At 39.5% G+C, this 20,584-nt stretch overlaps 1 protein-coding gene across 2 annotated transcripts in view; it reads right to left on the bottom strand.

Moving 5' to 3' along the window:
• The window catches only part of hsd17b12a (hydroxysteroid (17-beta) dehydrogenase 12a), a 41,154-nt gene that overhangs the window by 13,433 nt on the left and 7,137 nt on the right, over positions 1-20,584 (bottom strand). For both annotated transcript variants that reach the window (XM_088340540.1, XM_088340541.1), the window contains exon 2: positions 1,965-2,011. In XM_088340540.1, the coding sequence (XP_088196666.1) occupies positions 1,965-2,011 (47 nt within the window). The remainder of the gene's footprint in view (positions 1-1,964; positions 2,012-20,584) is intronic.

Raw genomic sequence — 20,584 nt, 5'->3', positions numbered from 1 at the left:
TGGACAAAAAGGGGCAAATACACCTGAATAACCGGACTTGAGGATCACCACTTGCAGGGTTCAGCTGTAGAAGGTGAAATGTGTTAAAGACCACCGGAGTAAGCTACATTTACCAAATGGTCATTCGAGCTTCTGTAGAAGAGTCCCACCAAACATGGCAGCTTCTTTAAAGGGAGTCTGAAATTATGTACCTAAAATTCCGGACTATAAGCCGCTACTTTTTTCCCCAAACGTTCAACCCTGCGGCTTATTCAGTGATGCGGCCAATTTATGTAATTTTTCTAACAGCCGCCAGCGGCACGCGAGTTCAAGGCACATGACGCAGCTTGTAAGCTAAACGCAATCGAGCAGTCCGATAAAGAAGGAAACAGAGCACACACTTTACTTTGCGAGCGTGTTGCTGATTAAGGGAGCACTTTACCTCGCGAGCGTGCTGCCTGCATGTTTTTGAATAAGGGAGCGCGGGACGACGTTTATAAGACAAAGTCTCTTTCCTATACTAAAGGAAGACAACTTTGATGACGACAGTTATAAGGAGGAAGATGAGAACTGTTCACTGTGATTTTACATGTACGGTATGCTTTTCTTAACAGACCCAGCAACTGCATTGCGAGCGTGATGTTAGTAGCGTTTTGCTACCCTTCACAGAAACGGTTTGGGATGAAACTTATAATATTATTATTAAAGCTTTGAAAACTCTCTCAGTGTACCGTCTTTCTTTGTAAATATGTGTAACCATGTATAATATGCATTTGTAACTGTATATTTTTGTAATGTATTCATTCGTATCTATTTTGGACACTTATTCTGATAAGTCTTGCACTGACTAATTGAAAAGAAGGGGCGTAACAGACGCGGGGGATGACGGGAAGTGGGGACCGCTTAAATATATATTTATATGTCCACAAACAATCACCTTTACCGGTAAAGATGATTGTTTGTGGACACGGCAGACAAAAGTGGATATATATTTTCCCACCCTTACCTTTGGAAATATACACTTTTTTCCTTGGATTACTTTTAACGGGACCTGGACTCTGCATCATATCTTAACTACCAGTATCATTTTCCGTTCATTATGCCGGCTGTGATTGTTAAACTGAGTGATTTATGCTGGTTTGGGAACTACGGACTTGAGCTTGCTCTGCCCACTCCATGCATCGGCCCGGTATTGCAGTACTTTCGGGAACGGTGCAAACGCACTGATCGCTGCTTGGCATGGTGGCTAGGACCTTGACTCTGCCTCTTGGCTGGGAGCAAGTGTCTCGGCCTCTTGACTTTGTAGTGAATTATAATTTGAGCGATAATGGATAATTGATAAAGTATATAGAACAATAAACCTCTACAAAATCCCCCCCTCAGCTAAAATCGCGGGACTCAAAGTAGGGTTAGAATTAATTTTGTGATTGTGCTTCAAGTTTTAACGTGGGCGCACACGGCTTATACAAGTACAAAAGCGGTCATCCTCTTAAAATGTGGTCGGTGCGGCTTATAATCAGGTGCGCTCTAGTCCGGAATTTACGGTAATATGAATAAAAATCTCCAAACCTTCAAGTCATGTTCATGTCTCATTTGAATCAATGCTGGAATAATTTTACATAACTACATAATACACGCTGGGCCTTCAAGAGGTGGGGCCAGGTGGAGTTGCAGTTAAGGTCAGCTGGACCTTGTGTGAACGTGAGCTGTGGCCAACAGCAGTGATTGTGCTCAGGGTTTTACCATTCTCCCGGCAATCAATAAAGCGCTGAAAGGTGCAAAACAAAATGACCGCATCTCACCTCTCCCCACAAGCGAGAGCATTATATTTATACATTTTCCCTATACAAGCCCCGTGTATGTGCGCAATGGCCTAGGAAAAACCCCGTGTGCTATGCATGAGTCATAGCCTGTCTGTCAAAGGGAGAAGTAAAAAAATAGATCTATTTTTCATTTCTTTTAAGGGTGTTTTTCAGGAGACTCACCTCCTCCGCGTAGGATTTCCCGATTCCGTCTGTGGCTCCCGTCACGACTAAACAGAGAGGATAAGTAAAGGTCAGTCAAGGATTTCGTTGTGATAGCAATAGAAAATAAATGAAGGTACTTTAAAAGAGGCTGGATTTTCAAGATTTTTTTTCCCCATTATGTGAAGCATATTCTTATTTTTATACACGTTTCATTTCGGTGTGCAAGTTTTTCTTTTTTTACTAATACCTAATAAAATCCCTTTTCATTAGATTGATACAACCAACTTTTTTTTTTAATTGCACTCTAAATTTAGGGGGGGGGATTAAAACACAGACAAAATCCAACTACTATATTCTGTAGACCACTTGAACTGAAGAAACCTCACAATTTTCTAGGAATTCAAAGTGTGCCTCATACCCGATACACTTTAAACACACCTGTAAGTCGAAGTCAAGTCTCAAAAAAGTAAAGTTGGATAAACTAAAATTTGACTTGATCAATCCAGGGTTTGTATCCCTTTTTCCTGGCTAAATTCAAGCACTTTAAAATAATTTCAAGGCTTTTTTTTTTTTCAATTTCTCCAGTACCAATAAAAGGAAAAATCTGTTGTGAATTGAGTATTTTACAGAGCCATCATTTCATCTGAGATTTATATACGCGGTTTTAAACTTGCATGTGCAATTACCACGACATGATTTTCAAATCTTAAGTTAATCACAATAATATATATTTGAGACAAAACCTTTGGTAAAAATGACAAAAATATGCAGCTTACATTTTTAATTGCAGGAAGTTATTGCCATTGCAATTTACCATAGGGAAACGCTATGTATTTCATGGCCAAGAATCCATAATTGATACGTAATCCTTGCAGTAAGACACATTTCATAGTGCACCTGCCCTCCTGGGCGCAACCCATAGGGGCAATGAAGCTTCATAAGAATACAGTACAAACCAATGCCAGCTCCAGTTAATTGCAAAGGAAGAAATGCAAGAACAAAACGAAGCAACCATAGAGCAGTACTGGTCATTTTTAAGCAGACGTGTTGAGAAACAAGAATTTCAAACTTTTACAAGCACTTCAGCCAAAATTTAAGCACTTTTCAATTCTTGAAAACGCTAAATCCAAGCATTTTCAAAGATTTTAAGCACCCATACGAACTCCGTAAAGGACGGCCTTGGAGTTTAACAATATTTGCCAGAAGCAGTTTAGACAAAGGGTTGTTGTGGAGTAGGGATTTTCCACTACCTTTATACTTTAGGTTTTGTTTTCGTCATGTTCCACATTGTATACAAGTTATTGTCAGACATTTCAAGCACCCGTACGAAAGTTGTCAATCCATCAATACTTTGTCTTTCCAGAAATAACAATAAAGCTGACACAAATATTGTAGAAAGTGCATGATAAGTGTGGTCATTATGTAAAAATGCATTACCAAACATACAAGTGCTCCAATGCGGAATGGTACGCATGCCTTGGCCAAGAATAATATACACCCATTCTTATCAAGTGCAATTATCTAAGCTGTACATATTAGTAACCATAATATATACAAATAAAAATACAAATTTGACAGAGTGAAAACCTGATTGGAAAATTGTTTGCCAATTACAGCCGTGAAGGGTCTTTCATTTTGGCGCACATGGAGTAAATTGATGGAGCGGCTGATTTTCTCCAGGAGTACGAAACATGTATACAGACGCTCCCCTACTTACGACCAGTCAACTTACGAAAAACGGTAGATACGAACATTTTTTGGGAGATGTTGAAAAATATCTGAACATTGCTGTAAGTGAGATTTTGTACTGTGTGCACCAGGACATTACTGTAGTGCTTCTTTCCGCCGCTACTGGCACGTGGTGGCGCTGTGAGAGGTCACCCAGCATCCACCTCGAAGAAAAAAATCCGCTTTCTCTTCCTAGTTTGTGTGCTAACAGTCCGTACTGCATCTCCAACGTCCCGAGAACTTTATTGTTTAATATTTTGAGTATCCATTCAATATGTTTGATTTAAAGTGTAAAAAAGAGGCGAGCCGTTTCATTTGGAATGAAAGTGGAATAAGAAAGCTTAATGCGGTTGAGAAAATGGTCGGATCACTTTTTCTGCCACTTTCTACCACAGGAGGAATTTTGCCTAACTCTTGAAGCTCATCATCCAAAAAGTTAAAGTCAAATGTATTAATCTTTATAGAGCATATTTTTTATGAAATGTTTATTTTTTCAGTACAAAACAATACAGGTTACTTATACAAGCCTTAAACATACTTATATGAACCTTAAACACACAAAATATAGCACTGAAGCAACTTACTAAGGAGGGCAGCGTCTGTGCATTACATTTTTGTATGTCTAGTACGGACAACTAACTCGTTGTGTCGGGATTAAGACATTCATTTGTAGACTTCATCTGGTAGCTGTCAAACAATGAGCTGTCACTCTTAAATCAGCATTAAAGCAGTCACGCAGAAGTGCGACAAGGAAAAAAAACAAAACAATCCTCAACACAAAACTCAATGCGCTAGCTTCAAGTTTAGAAGGTCGTACAACAAACAGCCTGTACACATGGAAGTGACTGTGGGCAAGCCCTTCGGTGCCTCGTGCACTTTATAAAAAGGTAGAGCTGGGACAAAAAAAAAATGCTCAGAATTTTTCCAAACATAACGTCGGCGGATCAAGTATTACAACGCGGGGCTTTTTTTCTATCAGCTGGATAACAGACTTGCTATTTGGCCGTTATCGGACCAAGAATTAACGTCCACCCCATGGTTTAATCAACGACCCAACAGCTGAACTTCTCATAACCCTGCAGCACAAATGCCATGTCAGCACCTCAGCCGCCTCGTCCTGGTTGACTGCAAGGCAAAAAAAGAAAAGGGGACTCTTGTGCACGGCCACGCCCGATCAGCTTCAGGTTGGACCGCTTTTCTTGGCAACAGAGCGAGTGGCGGCCCGGCTTAAACATTATGGGGAAGGCCAATGACACTGATACTCGGGGAGAAGATGCACTCAGAGCTTTTCAAAGCTTAGTGTTAGTGAATACAATGTAAGCAGGATCCAGACAAAAGATGGATGTTAAGTCAACGAAACTTGGGTGAAGTTTCTCTCATGCAACATACTTGGCCTGCAGAAATGATTTCACCAATTTGTACTCCACGCGTCTACATAAAAAGGGGGAATTTATATACAGTATGGTTGGATCCCTTAACCATACAGGTCATAGGGGCACCATATTCTGTGGTGTGTCTTGGGCAAGTACATGCCACTCCAGGCCAACATATGTTTCCACCCAGTCTTGAATAATATATACCGTAAATTCCGGAACTGATTGATTATAAGCCGCACCCACCACATTTTCAGAGAAAAACCGTTATCGTACATACACAAGCCGCACCTGTATATAAGCCGCATGCGCCCACATTAAAAAACTAACACAAACAATAAATTTATCCAGACCCCACTTCAAGTCACGCGGTTGAAACTAAATGTTCTACATTGAAGTACACAGTCCAAAAATCACAGCCAGCAAAATGAACAGAAAATGATATCGGTACCTAAGGTTTGATGCAGACCTGCAGAGTCCGGGTATCCGTTGAAACTGATCCAAGGAAAAAAAGGTCTATATTTCCAAAGGGTGGGAAAAATATATATCCACTATTGTCCACCGCGACAACAGGTCTCACTCACCTTTACCCCACTTCCCGTCAGCCCGCGTTTGCTCCCCCCCCTCTTTTTTAATTCGTAAAACATATTAGAATAAATGTCTCAAATAAATACATTACAAAAATATACAGGTACAAATACATATTATACATGGGTTACACATATTTACAAAGAAAGACGGTACACCGAGAGAGTTTTCAAAGCTTTAATAATAATAATAATATTATAACTTTCATCCCAAACCGTGCCTGTGAAGGGTAGCAAAACGCTACTAGCAACACGCTTGCAATACAGTAAACGACTGTTAAAAAAAATATACTGTACTTGTGATAACCACGTCCTCATCTTCCTCCAAATAACTGACGTCACCAAGGTTGTCTTCCCCAGTATGGGAAAGAGGCTATGTCATATAGACGTCATCCCACGCTCCCTTATTCAAAAACACGCTCGCAAAGTAAAGTAGCTCTGTTTCCTTCTTTATCGGACTGCTCGATTGAATTTAGCTTGAAAGCTGCGTCATGTGCTTTTCTTTTTGCAATTTGTATGGTGAGGATATTTCCACGCTAATTTAATTTGTGCACAAGCTAAGAAGTTGCAGTCTTCCTCGGCGCATATATCCCACCGTTCTAAATCTCACCTTTTGTACCCGGGCGCCGCTGGTGGCCGTTAGAAAAATTACATAAATTGTCCGCATCCCTGAATAAGCCGCAGGGTTGAACGTTTGGGAAAAAAGTAGCGGCTCATATTCCGGAATTTCAATACATATTGTATATAGTTTATAACACGTTTAATGGTCCTTTACAGGAGCATAAGGAAATATAAATTACAAAACAAAACTAGCGCAAGTCAGAATTGGCGGGGCATAATGAGGAAGAAAAAGAGGCTAGGGAGATGAAAACGAGTAACCCTTAACAAAGCCTGGCCAATTTAGAAAATGTTTCGATCGGCAGGATGAGGTGTGTAGTTTGAGGTGTCCTTAACAAGTTTAAGATTAAATATTGTCTTTTATAAATTTGTTAACAATGGCCAACTGAGTTCAAATACCCTTTGTATATTTTTCTCCACCACGTCTGCTTTTATTTTAGGTTTACCGTAGGTGTTCCGGTCACCTTGGAGAAAAGTGAAATCACACGAGTGCCGATCTTTGATTCTAGAATGAAAATGGTGAACGTAAGAAAATGACTGCTTCAAATGCCAACCAAAGCCCCCAAAGAGAAAAAAGAAAAAGTTTACTTGATCCCATCTAAGAAATTCACATATAACAAAAGGAGCTGCAATGATTTGTTAACAAACTAAATCAGAATATGACAGGCCAAAATAAAGAATTTTATTTAAGAAGCAACAAAAATACTAGGTCTAACCGATCCCTGTTGCCCTTTGGTAGGTGCTGCATGTGCCTAAACACAAGGAGAAACTGGTTCATAAACCGTTTCTTCACCTAGGCCAACACCTTCCTCACGAATTGGGCAAAACTGAAAATATATACAGAACCGTGTGACTTATTTGGGAATTTTTGTTGCTGCTAATGTTATTTCACGACTGTTCAGATGCATTTTTTTCATTGTACTGTTGGAACATAGGCCAGGCTCTAAGCACTACATTGTAAACATGTTATTATTGATGTTATTTTGCTTCATAAAAAGTCTTTATTACCAGTTAACGCTGGTGGGCCATTTCTAATCTCGTTACATACGAATGTTTTACCATGTTGATATCAATGACAATAAAGACAATTCTATGCCATTCTATATTGGACCGCTCAATGATTTGTTTGGTATCCCTAGGTATTAGCCTCCGACTGTTTGAAAAACCCGGACACAGTGTGTGAAATCTAAAAATGTAATTCAGATTTTAACAAAACCGTGAAAAAGGCGGTCAAACGCCAAACTGAAGTTCAAAGCATCAATGATCGGTTAATAAAAGATTAATGGAGGCATAGAGCACATTCTCTAGCAACAGGCAAGAGGAGACGAAGACGAAGAGGGGAGCGATGACAAAACGAGGAGGAAGGATAAGGGGCAGGCGGGATGCGGAGGGATCTTGGGGGCGTCTAAAAATAGAAGTGGAGCAAAGCAGGAGAAGGAGCATGTGAAGGAGAAAGCCAAGAAGGCGAGGCAGAGTAGCATAAAGTCAAAAAGTGAAAAAAGGCCAGCAGAATTTATTTTTAAACCTGACTCTTTCAACGTCATCCAACAACCGCCCCCATCCTCAGTATGAAACACACACAAAAGGCCTAAATGGACTGTACCAAGGCTCGCCATAGAGGGGGGGGGCAATAAAATGGCAGATGAGGAAGACTCACAACAACTAATCAGACAAATTGTATAGCGCTTTTCATGCAACCAAAAAAAAAAAAAAAAACATGTCAATATTCTATTAAAGATTTTTAAAAATCCTTTAACTTCTCAGACAGAATAAAAAAATGAAAATGTGGGCGTCAATTTTAATACTGAATTATAAAGATTTAAAAATAATGACCTTAGAAAAAAGAATAGGGTCAGGGGTCACACGCGCCTAGGCGAACATCTCATGTCCGAATGGGCGCATGTCAAGCATTCCAGGTGATCAGTAGCGAAACCAACAGGTTGATGTCGCTTTTGGCAAATTTCAAACTGACATGAAGATAAATCACTTATGGGGCAAAAAAACTGAAGCCTCTCAATCTCCTCCAGGACAAACGGCATTCTGGCTGTCAAAAGAGGCCTTGTTGCGGACAGCATAACAGCTTTAGTCCCTTTGCCGTGTGTGCTTTGAACTCTGGGCTCAGTTAGTTGACAAACCATTTTGAGTTAATCCATGGTAAGAACACATCCAAATGGCATTTGAATTGGAAAAACTATCTACCTTGGTCTTATCCCTCAAGAGGGGTGACCGACAGCAAGACAAACACATACAATAACAAGAAATAAAAAGGAGAAAATAGAAAAAAAAACACACACAAGCATTTTTGGACCATTGCCAACCCAAATGCCCAAACATCCAAACAAGTTAGGCTCCTCGGCACCCAAGTTGGTCACGCTTTCGTCCTTCCAGATGAAACGGGACACAAGAAAGCGGCCATGTCACTCGGATCAGGGTGACACAACACACTCTTTTTCAACAGCAGGGCCCGACAGCTTTCACTGGTTTACCACTGCCGCATCATACAGGTGCCCTGCCCATCCCTTAGAACGCGTCCAAACATTCCACTATCCTTTTACAACACCTGTCCACTCATTCCCATCACCAATAAGAGCTCTAGCTTCCACTACATTTAGACCCCTTTCCTGCAGTGCCATCCATCCAGGTCAATCGCGGCCTTCCTCTTGGTCTCCTTCCATTTACTTCTGCTCTGTAGATCCTCTTCAACAATCGCTCCTCATCCATCATCTCCATGTGTCCAAACCAACAGAGTACTCCCCCTTATCTACACGCTTACTCAGTTCCACTACTACTCCAGTTCTGTCTCTAACAATTTCATTTCTTAAACTATCCAATCTTGTCACTCCTAACATACTCCTCAAACACTTCATCTCAAAAACATTTAATTTCCGTCTCAGATCTGCGTTCAGGCTCCAAGTCTCTGCACCATACAACACAGTCGGCACAATCACACTCTCATACAGTCCCCTCTTAACATCCACACTCATACTTTTGTTGCTCATCACTCTCCTCAGAGCACCAAAAACCTTGCTTGGAAAAACAAATCAGGTTTATTATAAGGACGGCATTCCGAATAAGTCTATGAAGGAGCCCATTCAAAAAAAACACCTACTTTAAATGATACATTGTTAATGCAACATCCATTGCAGCCTGGTCATCCTGGAAGGATGATTACCTTATGTGCAGTCTCTTCTCATTTTAGTGAAAGCACACAATGTATGCATGGGACTACACTGCCCTAAGAGGTCAAAATATTCAAGAGCCAGGATATGTTGTCGATTGCAAGTTTTGTATACCGAATTTCCATTTAAAAATCATATATAAAGCTTCAAATATCCCTTTATCATTTCCCCTGGGAAAAAAAAGATTCCCCGCGTTATTATATCAATAGCATACACTGCTTCGGTCAACATTTAAATGAATTATTTCCATCTAGACGAATAAAAATTGAGATTAAAACATTTATGAGTAGCGCCATAAATAAATATTTCTTGGGTGGAGCCATCAAGTTAACAGAGAGCCCTCCCTCAACCCCCTCCTTTCATAGAATAGAAAACAACCGCCTCCTCCGCTTCTTCTTTCACTCACATCTCCATATCCCCGTGCTGTACTTATGAATGACAACACTCCTCCCATCTATTATATAATGGCGCCATTCTCTCAATAACCACTGCATGTGTGCATACGCGTGTGTGTGGTACACAGAGCTCCTTCCTCAGATGGAGATATTTTCCATTGTGTTGATTCAATATACATTTTATGATCATGCAGGAAATCACAATGAGGGGGATAATATCCGTTCTGTTATGATCTGGAGGAATGTTTTCACTTTCTTATACGATGAAAAGATTTTGTGATGCTTGATTGCACTCTTTCAAACCGATAGTTTTCGATACCAATCACCAATAATAGTACCTGATGCATTTAAACAAATACTAGTTTTAAGTAGTGCTTTACTTAAGTCGCAAACCATAATTTTCAAATGTCTTGTTACATTGTAAAACAACTATAATACGGTTTAAAAATCATGCATACCTCAAGTGCTGATATTCAGGTTAACAAATAGCTGTTGATTAATCCATCAAATTAGTCATCAACTCTTAACTTCATCTTTAAAATATTTTTGGGACAAAAACTCAAATAAGTTATGCTTCTTAATTATTGTTATTCCTCAGTTCGAGTTGAATGAAAATAAAATATACAGGTTTTTAAATTTCTAATGCTTTCCAGAATATATATTTTTATTTCAGATTATAAATTTTTATATATTTATCCTTTAAATCAGACAAGAGCGACTTCTCCCATTCACAATCTGCGTTCCTGAGCTTTCTCTCATCCGACTGCAGAGAGAGTGGCCGGACGGGGGCGCTTTCACACCAAGAACGCAACACTTCACTTCCAGAGGTATTGTCATCCCCCAGCCTTTTTGTCTCTCCTCCCCATCCCTGCCCGCCTCCCTCCCAGGCCCGAGGAGCGGCTGCTGCCTGCTCGCTACTGCGAAGCTCTAAAAAAAGCAGCAGGAGGAGTAAAAATAGCAGCGGCTGCCTCGTCTGGGAGCTGAAGCAACCACCCCTCCCCCTCCCCCTGGCCGTTCTCCATCTCCCTTTCGCCTCGCCCCACCCGCCTTACATGCTTGCCTGCCGCATGCACCTGAATACCAAACCAGATCTCGGACGTCATCGGCAGCATCATCACCACGACAACCGGGGCTGCAGCATCCAATGCATGCTGGGAAACACTGGGCGCGCGCTCGTGATGGTGCTGTGGAGCAATAAAATGGTCTCGATTCATAGTCAGTTTATTGCTTCAATCCAAGGCAGTCGAGATTGAAAGTTTTGGCTTTTGGCTTTTTTACGCAAGAGTTAACACAAAGTACAAACATTGACAGCACCATCGCCACAAAAACCAGGGCTGCAGAATGCAATGCATGCTGGGAACACAAAGAATCATGATGGCGCGGTGGAGAAACTTAAAACAGCATGAATTCCCAGTCCTACAGTTTCTAGCTTCAAACTAATGCAGTCAAAAGTAAAGTTTTGAGTCTTAAAAGCTTCAACTATGAGCGGGAGTCGCTTTGGGGCTTTAACTCCAGCACATTTAGTAGTTTAACTCAGATAACTCAACCTTAAAATCTACTGCTTCAACTTAAGAGTTAACGACAGTATCATCGCCACGACAACCATGGCTGGTACATCCATTGAACGATGGGAAACAATGCGCTAGGAATCGTGATGGGTCAGTGGATAAATTAAAACAAATATATTCCTAATTTGTTTTTAAACATTCTTGGATTCAAATTAATGTAGTCCTAAGTTAAAGCTTTAAGTCTTTAAGATTTTGTTTGAGTTAAAGTAGCTTTCTAGGCTGTAACTCGGGCTGTGCCTGGGTCTTTAACTCGGACAGCACTTTAATATTACGGTTCTGGCTTCAAACTAATACACTTCGAGACTTTAGGTCGCAAGAGCTTTGGGTAAGTTAAAGTAGATCTTGGCGCTTTAACTCAACAGTTAACTTAAGCCTACGATCTACTGCTTCGACTTGGAGTCAATGCTTGGACAGCACATGGCGCTTTGACTCGGACAGCACTTTATTATTTTAAAGCCATAACTGTAATATTACACAAGTACTGAGTTGAAGTTTTGAGTCTCAGTCACGAGAGTTTTAGGTGAGTTCAAGTAGATCTCAGCCCTTTAACCCCTTTGGTACTTCAACTATACAGTTAACTTAAGCCTAACATGTGCTGCTTCAACTAAGAGTTAATGCTTGGACAGCTCTTTGTAACATTTTAGTTTTGGCTTCCAACCAATACATCCATCCATCCATCCATCCATCCATTATCTGCTCTGCAGCGCTTATCCTGAGTAGGGTCGCGCGTGTGCTGGAGCCCATCCCAGCCATCTTCAGGCAGTGAGCAGGAGACACCGGGAACTGGTTGCCAGCTGGTCGCAGGGCACCCAACTCATACAATCCAGACTCTAAGTCTCAACAGCTTAAGGTGAGCTCAACAGTTAACTCAAACTTAATATCTACTGCGTCAACTAAAAGTTGGTGCTTTAACGTTTGAACATCCACAGCGTCATTGCCAGGACAACCAGGGCTGTAGCAACTACTACATGCTGGGAAACACAGAGTCTGTACTCACTGGGATTTGTGTGGTAGAGAAAATGAAAAAAAAATATGTACCTTATATATTTGTAATTAGAGTTTTTAACTTCTAATTAATGCAGTCCAAATCTTATGAGCTTTAACTTCGAGTTGAAGAAGCTCTTTGCGCTTCAACTGGACCAGGGCTGGCTTTAACTCCAGAATCTTTGGTGCTTTGACGCAAGCATTTAAGCATCTTTGGCACTTTAACTCAAGCATCTTTGGTGCTATAACTTAAGCAGTTTTTCTAGCATTTTTTTAAGCATCTTTGACGCTTTAACGCAAGCACCATTCAAGCATCTTTAGTGCTTTATCTCAAAAGTTAAAAACAGCCTAGAGACCGTATGCTTTAGCTCAAGAATGAAATAGAGTATGTCAACAAATAATATTTTAATACAATTTAAGGGGGTCTCGAATAAAATTTAAAATTGCAACACTTGTATACAGAATTTCCTTTGGCTGTGTTTTACACGAACATCACTCAGACTACAACAATTTATCTAACGATCACCCACAACATAGTGAAGAACAAAACTTTTTTAGTAATACAAGTCATAATTTCAGAAATGTTCAAGTTAAAACTGTTGCCTCAACTTGCTCGAGAAAATCCTGAATTAAGATTCTCGGTGAGGAGAGACTGCGGTCCTCGTATGCCCTGCTCTTGTTATGTAATCTGTCGCACCCCAAACTCGCCTATCAACGAGCAGAAGCCTCCTACCTTACTCTGGGAGGGGAGGGATGCGGAGCGAGATGGGGTAAAAAAACGCACACATGCAAACGTGTATACTTCTTTAAATAGCAAGGGAGAAAGTCACGTGGGAACAAAAAAATAAATAAAAATCGACAAAAATAAAGCTTGAAGGGAAAGGAGGGAGGCTTCAGGACTTTCGCTTCAGAGCCTACCAACATAGATCCGGCATCTATTTTTGGATCTGCAGCAAAGAAATGAAGGGTGGGGGAGAATATAAGAGATAAGGGGAAACAAACTATTTTTATTTTAAACTACTTAGTATGATGGTTGAAGACACTCGAGAACTTACAGCTGTGAAATATTTACATATTAAAAAAATCTTTATATTACCTTTACCGATGAGTTTCACAAATATGGAAAAAGGGGCTTTAAATGTCAAACATTGAAATGTATTGTGATTGCAAACGCTCTCAAAATGCATGTAGGAGAGTGCATATAATTTGACCACTGGATTTTACTATACTGCGCAGTGCAACCGAAAACAAGTGCTAAAAGGCACAAAAAATTATATAAACTAAGTGGACTCAAACAGACCAAAACACACAATTTTTCTTTGCATTTTTTGCCCAGCCTTTCTCAATGTTTTTGGTTTGTTTGGGTACCCTTAGCAAAGGTTTTGTACAAAGCCAAATTCAAGCACTTTCTCACAGATTCTGCAGTACCATGTCAAGCAAAAATTTGGTGTGAACTATGCGTTTTGCAGAGTCGCAAATATATCTGCGATTTACATTTTAATCTTGTGTGTGCACTTATCAAGACTTAAGATTTTTCGATTTTGAGGTAAAAGGCGAATATTTTTGATCAAAACAATACATGTGTGTATTTCTCTTCCTATATAGGTGTTGGGTAAAGTCTAGTAATATGTAGCTTACATTTTCAATTGCAGCAAGTTCTTCCCATAACAATTTACCCCAGGGGAACACAAACTTATTTATTTTTTTTGCATGAGCAGTTATAAATAAGTAATCATTGCACAATTTGTTTATATCTTATATCATAGTGCCCTGTTCAGGTGTCGCATGCACCTGTTCTCATGGGCCTGACCCGTAGGGGGCAAAGACTCCTCATATGATGATACCATACAAACTAATACCAGCTGCCGTTTATCACCAGAGAGCAATGTCAGCGTCATTTTTAAGCAGGAAACGTGGCAACAAATTTAAGCACTTCACTCGAAATTCAAGCACCTTCATTTCAAACCCTGAAATTAAGCATTTAAGAATTTCCAACCCTGCTCAATAGCAACATGTTGGACAATTATGTCAGCTCCCTGTTGGTGAGGCTCATGTTATGTCAAACAAATGCAATTTTCCATTTTAAAAATGCATGCTCATATGATACTTCATGTATTTTCACTTATTATTTAAATCAATATTAGTTTTTTTGTAATGAATTAAGTTTATTTTACCAGTGGGGAGGCGCTAAATATTACACATTTTCGTTTCACTAATACATCGTATGGGCCACCACTGGTCAAAGAACGACATTTTGTAGGATTAGCCTTATACTTAAAATACATAAAATAAGAGTTAAATAGCAAAATCCAACTATTTGTATCCTTCTTTCAGGGGGCAGCCATTTGAGGAGTTTGTGTGGCGTAATGAGGATATAACTCCTCTGGACCAGCTCAGCAATGATTGGTTATTAGTTAAAGTTTGACCACCATTATTGTCATCATACTCAGCATGGCCGCCCCCCTGAGAACGACACGAAAAAAATTCTAAAAAATTGAAAATAACTTATTGAACAAAAAGAGTAATATTTGGTAAATGGAGAAGGCTAATTAAGTTTCCTAAACCCGAGAAAGAGCCAGACTGGAATCCTCAAGCCATGTCACCATGGCAACAACATATCTTGCCATTGATGGACTGACAGGCCGTAATTACAATTATCACAGACAATAAAAAAAAAAAAAAAAAAACGATGTTGCCAAGTAAACAAAAATCCAACACAACAACTGATCTATTATCCTGGGCTGGGGTTCAAAACTTCACTTTAATTGGTCGGAATTTTAACATTTCATTGCCGTCACAGAATTAAATATTTATTAGGTCTAGTCATTTTTTATTTATATTTACGGCATGTTTACATTGTAAAATTTAAGGGAATTCTAACAATAGAGGTCTGTAATGATCAAATATTAATGTTGACACGCTTTCAGATGAAGCTTTACTTTTGTTTAGAATTAACTTTGCTCTTTTTTACTTTACAATTAAGAAAAAAGGACATTTGGTTGGTAAACAGTGCATAAGTTTGAACTAAAGCACTGGAGAGTTAAATTTTTAACTGAGTTAAATAAGCTTTATATCGCCTTTAATAAAGTGCTGGTCATTACTATTACTGCCAATCCGTTGCAGGTTTTAGGGGTGTTGTATTAAAGGCTCGATTATGGTTTGAACTAATAAAGTTAAAGCTTTAACTCTGGATTTAATCAACTTTAGAAATTCTTTAACCCAAGAACGAAAGCTGCTATGGCGTTTAGAAATAAAACGTTCCATAAAGGTCTAAAATGAGTGAGTGTTTTGTTGGGGTATCACAGGCTGGAGTCTGGTTTGAATCATACACTGTATACACCGCTATGCTTTAAAGCTTTAACTCTTACAAATAAAACATTCCCTAAATGTCTAAAATGTGTGTGTATGTGTGCTTTGTTGGGGAATCACAGGCTGGAGTCTGCAAATGAATGACAGCTGCCGTTAGGGAAGAAAAAAATGCAATGGCAAAGCCAAGCCACCAGAACAGGCGTGTCAGCATCATTTTTAAGCAGATTTGATTTATTTTTCTTAATTTATCAAATTTTCATTTTCTCAATTCGGCATCATCTATCGAATCAGACTGCCAGGAAACAGGTAAACATTTTCAAGCACTTGTACCAAAATTCAAGCACTTTTCAAACCTTAAATACAAAATCAAATTCAAGCATTTTCAAGGAATTCAAACACCTGTGCAAACCCTGTTTGTTTAAAGCGTTAACTTGGATTTAAACAAACCAGGCATTCCTTAACCCAAGACTTGACACAGTTTTAGTGTTTTTACACTGTAATCATTCTATCAAAGGTAAATAAAATTGTGTGTACCTTTTAGGGGAGTGGCATCTTCGGCTTGAGTCGTGTTGGCACCAATAAAGGTAAAGCTTCAACGGAATTAAAGAAGCCTTATACCTTTAACCTGAGAGATAGCGTGTTTTTACAATGTTAACATTCCGTGAACAAATATTTGTGTGCTTTTTGGGGCGTGACATTTCAGATTGGAGTGTGGTTTAAACTAAAAGTTAAATCTCGAGTTAAAACTTTAAAGCTTTATCAACTTTTGATAGTCTTAGAGCTAAGAGTAAAAGCCGCTTTAGCAATGTTACAGACACCACACCTTTAACAATGTTTGCAGTGTAACTTCGAAATATTCTACTTTGTGACACAGTCTTCTGGCTGAAACGATCATTACAGCTTCTGTCAAACTTCTTTTGTTGCGTGTGCAAGTATGTAAAATTCTTAGATGCGGCGGAGTAAACTATTCTTTTATCATCAATTTTGGGGGTTTGGCTTAGTATTTGGACTGAATTTGAAACAGTCCTCTTACTTTCACCATTTTCATTTTAGAACAAAGAAAATCTGCAGGCACGCGAGTGAAATAACTCTTTACCCCTCCCGCCCCCATTCCTCTTTTTTCCAGTGTAATGCGCTCCATGGCCAGAACACCGAGGGTTAAAGATAAAAGCAGATGGGCATGCGGTGAATTAATGTAAAGGCTTTTTGAACTCAGTCAGGCATTGTTAACATACTCCGAGGGAATCTTTTATCTCCAACTTTTAAGGACACTTCAAACCATGCACTCAATATTTAGAAAAAATTGTGTGGCATTATAAGCTAGTTTGGTATGAGCATCAGTCTGTGAGGATCTATTGTGAGCTGTGACCTCCAGCAGTTCTTTCCCAATGTCTAGCAAAACGTCTTTTTAGAGATCAGTCCATTTTGAATTAATTTTGCATGACATTAACTTAATCCAATTAAACCACTAGGGAAAAAAACGATCGACGACATAAGAAGCCCGATATTTTGCGGACGATGCAAGAAAAGTGAATGAGAAGACCTCCCCATCCCTTCTCGGCTCTGCAGCTGCGCGTGTTGCTGAGGAGCTTGAAAGGGAAGCTAAGGCATTTCTTTTTTTTTTTTTACCCAGCATCCCCAGTTGCGGCACGTGTCGGTGAGCATGTTCAGTAGATGAACAGCGGTTTTCGCTCTCCGCCCACACAAACCGTTCGGGGGGAGTACATTCATGAGGATTAGACAGGAACACAACACGCAAGCGCACATGCCATTCACATACATGTACACTTGCCTTTATAAACGTGATTGAGACTGGACTCGTGCTTCTTACATGATGCAACACCTTCCTCCATACCAACAGAAATGTTGGAAAAAGCACTGTGCCACAACAACCAATTAACAATTAAACTACGCTCTTTTTGAACAAGTTGCAGTTCAGAAATCAATTTCAGGACTAAACCTCTACATGCACGCGCATTTCAGAGCAAGCGATCCCAAGAGAATGTGAATGGGGAAGCCGCCTCGACTTACGTTGACTGCATGTACTCGATTCTGTCGCTAGGGGGCGCCTGTGATACAAAAAGGGGAAGACCAGGGAAAAATCCCTGCTGCACAATACCAAGCTGCAAATAACAAATCTTCTAGTCTTATTTGTTTCCCAATAAAAGCACGCGCCTCCAAATCACCAGCAAAAATGCCTGGCTTTTTTTTTCTTGAGGGTTTTACTCACACAAATAATTTTTTTCCAAAGAAATGTGTATCAAATATAAAACTTTCTCCCTTTATTTTTGTGTCACTAAAAGTTAAAGGACACTCAAAAACTAAATAGTGATGAGTAAAATAATGATTGTCACTGAATATATAATCGCAATTCTCAAAAAGATGAAAAGCTTTTGTTGCTATGCACGTGTTGTCCTATGAGAGGCAGTGTTGTGCCTGCTTTGGTATGGTATACACACACTAAGATATAAGAAAAAGTAGCTTTTCCACCTTGTCATAATTTTTCAAAAGATTAGGAAGACATTGCACCTTGATAGAGGGACAGTGTGTATTGTTTGACCACTAGATGTCAGTCCTGTGCCGAGCAGCTGAAAACAGATGCTAGACTCAAAGTGGCTCCCCGAACGTTTCAGTTCAGCTTTGCTAATGGCTTGTAGCCAACATTTGTACCGCACAAGAACTTTTTGTTATTTTAATGGGAATAGCAGAGCAAATGGCGCTCGTCGATGATGCTATCCCTGGTTATGCTAATATAGTTTCCATCCTTGATTAGAGATTGACCAATAATCGGGCAGTCCAATTATCTGCACCGATATTTGGAAATTTGACAGCTATCTGTATGTGCATAGTATTTAGCCAATTCTCAAGCACAAAACAGAGCAACTCTCATACCTTCCGTCTGACGCCAACCACTCGGACCTTCTGATTGGATAAGCGACCAGGGACGGGAGCCACTGTAACAGGAAGCTGTCCGCATTGTCCACAGTCGCGAATATTTTTCACATGTGTGACTGCTGTATTTTTTTCCTCTCCACTCCCTTTGTGACCACCGTTGAATGAAATGTTGAGGAAATGTCGTCAAAAGGCACCGAAGCAACAAACACCTGTGTTGACCCAATCGTAGTCTGTATAACGAGTTAAAGAAATATTGATTGCCGTGGATAAAACTAAAAAAGTGACCGTTGTCTATATAATAGGCCCCTTCTCCGCATGCTGAGCATTTTGAGTTTTTCCGTTGCCCGCATGTTTGTTTAAGATCAGGCGATTGGTGTAATTGCAGTCCTTTAAGACATCTCATGATTAATGGCTCTACAAATAAATGTGACTTGACATTTATCAAGACATATCCATGCGAACTTTACCAACACTGGATGCGACCCAAAATAGCTAAACGTTATGATATTCACAACCAGTTGTACACAATTAGGCTTTACATAGCGTACTATAGTAGCCCTGTTGTAACGCACGTTTATTGTATGCAGTTCTTCACGGATCTCTGTAACCAGAGCACCATTTAAATGAGACCCTGGTATTATAGATTGCAAACATTAGAGTTAAATTCAAATCAAACATTTGTTTACAAAGTAAGACCACCCAGACCTATTGTGTAGTGTGGCTTTGGGACTATCACAGGTATTAGTCTTGTGAAAGTGAAAGATTTTTCATGTTGAAAATCCAATTTATTGTGAAAAAACGCAATTAAATTAACAACAAATATTATGGTTCTTTTTACATTTTAAAAAAGGTCTTAGGCCAATTTTTAAGCTTTTACAGCGAATGAATATCTGCTCCATATATCGGTTATCGGACTCTTCTTATTATCAATAATCTGTATCAGCCTTGAAAAACCCATATCGGTGGATCCTTATTCCTGGACCAGGCCTTTAGCCGCTTTACGATTAACATAACAGTGAGTGCTTTCCCATTTTTTTATTTCATAACACTGCGTGACAAAAGCAATTGGCTGATTCGGAGTACTGTGCAGAAACATAATTGCTGATGCATTTTAATAGTAACATAGTAAACCTAACAAAAATAACCGATGAATAAAAAGGTTATATTTTTTCCAGATTGAAAGCTATAAATCCAAATCAAAGTATAAATAATAGCCTGTAAAACTACCATTCCCCCCAAAGAAACCCATAGTTACCTTTATTGTATTAACTTTTTTTCGGTCTAAACTGACAATGAACTCTTCAATGGCACCTAAATTTACCTCAAGACTCACCAAAATGAATCAGATTTGAGATTCGCTAACAGATAGTTGCTAACGTCGAACAGTTGTGAATGACAACCTAACAAATTAGTGGCAACTTTACCAACAAATCAGCACCAGTACTTTTTTAAATTATTTTTTAAAGAGTTGAAATAATTGCTTGAAAGTATATCAATACGCCAATTACTTTGATTTTCTCCCAAGTAACTCGTCCATTTTATGAACTTATTTTCTGTCGGAGTTTGAAAGCTCTGACGTCACCTGAATGCCCCTTGCGGCTCATGCAATGGTAAAAATGTTTAAGCTTCGCTATCGCCTTCAGCTAATGTCAGACATGTGTGCCTCATCACACAACGATGGCCCAGACAAATTACAGTGGCTACTTAGTTACAAATCATAGCAAGTAGAGTTCCATTTTGTTTCTTCTTTTTCTAAAGATGGATCAGAACGGCTAGTGTCGCTAGTTGCTGATGTAATTCTACAGTGACTGGCGTTCCTGGCCAGGCCTACAACTGCGTAAGCATTAGCTGAGTGCTTGCAGGGTTAGAGTACATTTCTAACACATTTTACCATTTTTATAGCAGCGGTAGCTCATATTTCATTCGACCCATCTTATGAATGTTTCAGTATCCAAAGTTTGCATCAGACTAAAATCGTTCTTGTTATGCGATCAGTTTTACA

This window comes from Urocampus carinirostris, chromosome 7 (genome assembly GCF_059441175.1).
Source record: "Urocampus carinirostris isolate Australia breed hairy pipefish chromosome 7, RoL_Ucar_1.0, whole genome shotgun sequence".
NCBI classification, from domain to species: domain Eukaryota; kingdom Metazoa; phylum Chordata; class Actinopteri; order Syngnathiformes; family Syngnathidae; genus Urocampus; species Urocampus carinirostris.
The sequence above is the reverse complement of the archived record's forward strand: the minus strand, read 5'-3'. Positions and strand labels throughout refer to the sequence as shown.